Source organism: Pteropus vampyrus, unplaced genomic scaffold (assembly GCF_000151845.1).
Source record: "Pteropus vampyrus isolate Shadow unplaced genomic scaffold, Pvam_2.0 Scaffold23, whole genome shotgun sequence".
NCBI lineage: Eukaryota > Metazoa > Chordata > Mammalia > Chiroptera > Pteropodidae > Pteropus > Pteropus vampyrus.
In genome coordinates this window covers 9875242-9882008 of record NW_011888804.1, presented here as the reverse complement: position 1 = coordinate 9882008, position 6767 = coordinate 9875242, and the positions used below count along the sequence as shown (strand labels likewise).

Below are 6767 nucleotides of genomic sequence, written 5' to 3'. Positions count from 1 at the left end.
GCAGGGTCCATTCTGGACTCGGATTTACACGCCTCAGTGATGGGCCGAGAGTGGCTCCAGTCTGCAGCAACCGCTGGGGAAGGATGCTCGGCCCAAGCCTCGTGTTACAAATGAGACTCCACTGAAGTTGTCAACGAGCCCATCACCGCAATCCTTAAACCACGGCAGAGGAACACCCCCATCTGACACTAGCTCTGGGCACACATGAGAAAATGAGCACTCATAAACACACATGCTGACCCTTCACCACACAGCATGTAGCACCAGGCCCCAGAGGCACCCCACCAATGCTACAGCCTGGCTACGCCTCTGCTGCTGAGTGTGGGGGGGAAGGGGCCATGGAGCTGTCCACTCAGTGAACCCAGGAGCTGTGTCTCCCTCAGTCTTCCCTGGAGGCCACCATGCCTGACCTCCCACCTATCCTTGGGTGTGAGCCCCCAGAAACCACAACAGGGGCTTGACAAGGGGTGGTGAACAGGACTGTATTTTTGGCTGCAGCATCTAGCACCTCCCTGATTTCTTACCACAACCCTACAAAGGAGAAGAAATGTCCCTCTATAGAGAGAATCAAGGCTCAGCAGGGTCATGTGATTGGCCACAGTTCAGACCTGGGCTCTGGTCCCATCAAGGTACTCCCTGAACTCTGCTCCTCTCTAGCACCCAGCAGTGCTCACATGTGGAGGCCAGGGTTACTTGGAGCCCCACAGAGGATCAGGGGAGAGGGGTGAGGATGTGGCCTCTGCTGGACCGCCAGAGTTCTTGCTTATAGCCCCCATCCTCCCCTGCCATTCAGTGGCTGTTCTAATTCTCGACCTTCCCACACCCCACGTCTACCAACCCACTCTGTTGGTGGGGAGCCCAGGGTATCAGAGCATATGCCCAACACTACCAAGGGCTTGACTTTGGCATTCATAATCTTGGACAAAGAAGGGACACATGGAGAGCAAGTCTTCACACAAGATAACACTGAGACGCCTCTATCCTACTCAACCCCACTCATCTCTACCCTGGGCCACAGTCCCCATCCAAGCGAGGCGGGGCAGGCTGAAGCTGTATCCCTACGGTCAGCCAGCTCCATGGTGGAGGCTGTCCCACAGCAGCTTCAGCATAAGGCCGGAGTCTGGTCTGCACTTGACATCTTGGGACACAGACCGTGGGGTTCCACAGCCCAGGTACCAGCTCTGTGAGTGGCACTGGCCTCACCTTCTAGCCTAGCATTTTTAAGTCCTCACTGATGGGCTCCTTCTGCCTAAGCTCACTGGGGCCACAGCTAGAGGGTGCTGTCATAGGACCTGCACCCCCTCAACCATACAGAACAGAATCAGGCACTGTGACCAAGCCCCTGGACCCCAGACTAAGGGTTCCAGGGATAACTCTGTACCCTACAGAGGACATCTGGCAATGTCTGGAGGCACTTTTGGTGGTCACCAACGACTGGGGGTGATAATGTAGAGATGCTACTGGCATCTGGTGGGTAGAGACCAGGGACAATGCTCAACATCCTGTTGTGCACAAGACAGACCCACAACACAGCGTCTGGTGAGGTGGAGACACTCTGCTCTGCCCTGGCACACACTGGGGCGTCTCAGGTGCTCACTACGGAGCTGCTAAAAAGATGCTTGTGGGACAAGTGTGAAAGAAGAAAACTTGCATTTGGCTGAGTGCCTATGATGCGATGGTCATTTCCTGATGCTCTCACTGAGATGTAGTCCTTGGAAGCAAGGTGACTCTGCATAGGTGGAAAGGCTGAGGACTGTCGACTCCTACCTCTGTGACAGCCACATGGCAGGTCCTCAACTACCAGCCCTGGAGACACTTTACAGTCAACATGGCTTCCATGTGTGAGAGGCCAGGCTCCTAGGACCCTCCTGCCACTCCTGCTGGCCCAGCCTGCTCTGCAGGAACGCAGATGGCCAGAACTCACTCTTGCCCTGCGCCCATGGAGCTGCATTTACTGCTGACAACACCTGTGGAAAGGATACGTCCTCTCACCAATTAGCTTTCTGTGATGCCTCTGCTCCTCTTCCAATTTCAAGGGAACGTTTCATCCTTATCCATGGCAGGAGGTCTACCAGCCTGGGAACCTACTGACATGTCTGTTAATGGGTGGCCAGCTCAGAGATCCCAGGGAGGTATTTAAAGTAGCAGCACCCCCTGCAATAACTAACTTTTAATTAGTTCTAAAATAGCCTATGGCCATGCCACCCTGAACAAGCCTGATCCTGTCTGATCTCGGAAGCTAAGCAGGGTCGGGCCTGGTTAGAACTTGGATGAGAGACCATCTAGCAAGACCAGGTGCTACAGGAATAAAAAATAAAAAATAAGGGATTGTAAGCTGACAAGGTCCTTGCAATCTGTGAGGTCAACCAAGGGTTGCCTCATAAAAAAATAATAATAAAATAAAATAAACCCAAGGACATGATCAAGGTCCCTAACCATCCCTCCGTGGTGGCTACCAGAAGGAAACATGTCCTAGAACCAAGCCACCTGCAGTCAGGCACAAGGAAGAGAGAGAAGCCAGAGGCTAGCTCAGTAGTTCCTTGGGACCTCTGACATGGCTGTTCCTTCCATGGAACAATGGACTGTACAAGACAAGGCTGTCTTCTGTCTTCTAGGATGCTTGTCCCTAGATAGCCCTGGGCCCCAGAAGACATGTCCTGTTGGGGTACATGCTGTTGGATTCAGGCACCCTGAAGTCTACCTGGCCTGACCCTTGGTCTGATGCCCCTGGTCCTTCCCAGCCTGGGTGTGAAGAGCTCTACTATATCGCTGAACCTGGTTACATGGAAATGGCTCCAAATCTCCATTGAAGACAGCAGGTGGAATAGAAGCTTGGCAGGACTGGAAGCCAGTGTCCTGGACCCCAATGTGTGCTCTGCTACTTGCTGTTGCACGACCAGGCACCTCATCTCACCTCTTTGAGACTTGTGGCCTCAGACTGTCCCAGGGCACCCATGGGACAGGAGGGAAGAGCACTAGGAGAGATGCAGTCACCTGTGCCTTTACCGGCACATGGAGTTGTCAGCTATGTTATTTTAGCCTTTCCATTACATGTGGTACCCCATATGGATTCAATTTGTTTCCTTATGACCACTGTTGAACATCCTTTCAGGTGCTTGGCTGTCAACCTGTATTTTCTTTGGTGAGGTACCATTTTAAATCTTTTTGCCTATTTTTAAACAGGATGGTTTGTTTTCTTATTATTGTGTTTTCAGAGTTCTTTATGTACTCTGAACACAAAACCTTTGTCTCATTTGTGTTTTGCAAATATTTTTTCTTAGTGGCTTATCTTTTCATTTTCTTAATTATCTTTCAAAAAGTGGACGTTTTCAATATTCATAAAGTCTATTAATTTTTCTTTTGTGGGTCCTGCTTTTGATGTCATCCAAAAATGCTGCCTATCCCTTGTCAATGTCTATGAAAATATATGCTAAAATTCTGATTGGGACTACAAAGAATCTACAGATAACTTGGAAAGAATTCACCTCCTAATGATACTGAGTCTTCTGATTCACGAACATGGTATATCTGTCCTTTCATTTACACCTATGAGTTTGTGCATAAGTGTTTCATCATTTGTAGCATATAGACAGTGCACACATTTTCTAAGATTTATACCTAAGTATTTCATGCTCCTTAGTGCTACTGTAAATGGTATTCTTAAAAATTCAATTTCCAGCTGTTCACAGGCAGCATATATAAACATGATGGATTTTTGTATATTGACCTTGTATCTGGAGACATTGCTTTTTAGTTTCTTGCAGATTCTCTAGGATTTTCTATGCAATCATGCTGTCTGCAAAGAGAGATGGTTTCATTTCCTCCCTTCTGGTCTGGATGCCTTTTCATTTTCTGGCACTCCCCTTGACATCCTATACAACCCTAAACAGTCTGGTGAGAACAAACACCCTTGCCTTGTTAGAAGAAACACTTTTTCAGTGTCTCCAGTTTTGGTGGCAGCATCTCCATCCCTTGGGCCGTGTGGGTACTTCCCAAGAGAAGGCATTTGGCCTGGGAGGTTGTAAGGAACCTGCAGAAGCAAGGCTGGTGCAAGCAGCAGGGCAAGATCCTAGCTAAGCTGCTCTGGCCGTATAGAAGATGCTTGGGGGCCCTGCTCTGCTGAGAAGTCCTCAGGGCTACATGGGCTCCCCAGGATACACATGTCCACAGACTGGTCATCCTTGTATGTGTCTGGTCATATATGGGCTCCTCACTCTCTACAGCTGACTGTGCACCTTTGATGAGACATGTCTCAGAGCACCTGCTTCTGCTGAGCCCTGGGCAGCCTTTGACTCTACTCTGCCCTCTTGCCAGCAGCCTTCTTGGTATACAGGGACACTGACACTCGGGGATAGCTCTCACTGTTGTGGCCCTCACATGCCAGCTCTAGCTCCCTTCGCACTAGGCAACCCAGCCCCATGGCTACCATGCCCCACCCAAGCTGCTTTTCTGCAGGGTTCATGAGCCCGGGGGCTTCCCCAAGTCCCTATTGCACATCTCATACTGTGGCAGCCAAGAAAGAAACAAATTCATGCTTCTGATTTACATTTCTCCTGAGATCATGAATTCATACACAGATGCCAATTGCACTGGTGTGGAGAACGAGCTAGCATGCTACATGGAGTCCGATGCACGCTAATGGTCCTACAGAGCAGAAGCCCACCTGCTGCTCTTTTTCTGGAAGTGGAAGGAAGGTCACCTAGAGACCACATGTCTGCATAGTGTCCACCTGCAAAGCACCACCTAGTAGGGAGTTTTACCTTGAAACTGAGGTTAATATTTTATCTTTTTCTTTAAGATTCCAACAGTGAAAAGTGATGACTATAAACAATGAAAACCATCATTACCCACCATTTTGACATACTCAGAAAACATGAAGAGCTCACACGGGGATCAGGGTAAGCTGGTAGCCTTGCTCTGAGTTTTAAAAGGAAAGAAAGACAGGTCTAAAGCCATCAATTATAGCTGATTTGTGACCATACAGCCATACTCAAGTTCAAGCTCATCAGTGAATGATATCTGCTACCTGAGAGCTAAAATGAGCCAATTTGTGAGGTGCAGCTAGAGGAGGCTGGATTGTGTGAGACACACATGCTCACTAGAGTAGTTGCCTATCAAAGCCTGTGAGATAGCTCTGTGAGCTAGCTCTGTGAGCAAATGCTGCCATTGCTGTTATGTCATGTGCCATAAGCTCTCACAAGTCCCTGCCACAGAGGAAGCAACATGCCATGTAGCTTCTGGCTCTGAACAGGGAGGCTGACTCATGACCCATCATCAGTCTCACCTGGGTCCAGGCACATGAACTTGCAGCACTCCTTGGGATCTTTGCGGTACTGCTGGCAGCCCTGGGGCCGCTCGCAGAGGGCGGCCACACACATTTCTGCTTCCCCTCTATGGCAGGTACAGCTCAAGCATGGATCGTCTCCTTTGGGGGTGAAGTAGAACCCTTCATCCACCACGTTGTCCTTGATGTCGACACACGTTTGACCTGCAACAGGCACAGAGAAGCATACACATATGTGTCACCAGCAGAACTAGCCCTGACTTCTCCATGAACATGACAACAGAGGAGCTGGAAAGATCGACCTGAGAGCCCTCCTGTGACCAGCTGTCCAAGAAAAGACACTAAAGCACACTGGTAGGACAAAGCACACCTGGCCAGGGCATGCTTAGCTACAAGCTGAGACAGCTAGGATATAATGATATAGGGAAGTGCCAGATTCCATAGAAAGGCCCATGGAAAAGTGTCTGCTTTTTAAGTTGCTTAAGCAATTTACTTATGAGTTCAATTCTAAGAAGCAGATGTCATGCGTACTAACCATTTTAAAATCAGAATGTAATACATACATACATACATATATACATTCATAAAAATAAAATCAGAATGTATCTTGAATGAGTTGCCTAAGAAGCTGCTGGTTCTGCTTGGGAAGACGGTCCACTCGGAGACACACACAGTAAACTCTGTGCAGGGTTGACCTGAGACTAGAGGAAGACAAATGGCCATGGCCAGATATAGGAGGGAGCTGACAACTCAAAGCCTTAAGCTAGCAGGCACACATGATAGATGCCTGGGGAAGGGACGCCAGATGAGGCAGGGACAGTCTCCAAAGAAACGTGTGCTCAGTGAAAGACAAAGGGACATGAGAAGGAAGTCTGTTCCAGTCTCTAAATGTGGGTAGGAATGTCTAGAAAAACTCTTTAGGAATTCTACAACCACGGGTCTGTGCCTCACTTAAGACTAGAGTCAAATCTATGTAACTCATGTAGCCAAGAACTTCCAGGGCAAGAAACTCACATAAAACTGTTCTCTGCTAGAACAGAGAAGAAAAGAATGAAGAGAAATGAGAGAGCCCTCAGAACAATGCGGGATACATCAAGTGTACCAACATACACAGAACGAGAGGGCCAAGAGAAGGGAGACGAAGGAGTAGATATCTCTTTATATCTAAAGAGATAATGACTGAAGATTTTAAATTCATTAAAATAAAAAACCTACACATCTGGGAAGTGCAACAAACTCCAAAAGAGTCGATGCAAAGACCTAACACATCAGACAGACACACCACAGTGAAAATGCCGAAAGTCAAAGGCAAGAGAAAATTTTAAAAATAGTAAGTAAAAAACAACTCATTATTTATAAGGAAACCCCAATGAGATAAACAGCTGACTTCTCAGTAGAAAACAACAGAGGCCAGAGGAAGTGAGATAACATTGAAGGTGTTCAAAGAAAAAAACTGTCAACCAAGAATCCTATATGCAGCAAA

At 48.1% G+C, this 6767-nt stretch overlaps 1 protein-coding gene and 1 pseudogene across 5 annotated transcripts in view; one reads left to right on the top strand and one right to left on the bottom strand.

Annotated features, from left to right (window-relative positions):
• The window catches only part of DGCR2 (DiGeorge syndrome critical region gene 2), a 75455-nt gene that overhangs the window by 6667 nt on the left and 62021 nt on the right, over window positions 1–6767 (bottom strand). For all 5 annotated transcript variants that reach the window (XM_023528265.1, XM_011355909.2, XM_011355907.2 and 2 more), the window contains one exon: window positions 5285–5488. In XM_023528265.1, the coding sequence (XP_023384033.1) occupies window positions 5285–5488 (204 nt within the window). The remainder of the gene's footprint in view (window positions 1–5284; window positions 5489–6767) is intronic.
• On the top strand, window positions 2189–2307 carry LOC111737078 (annotated as a pseudogene).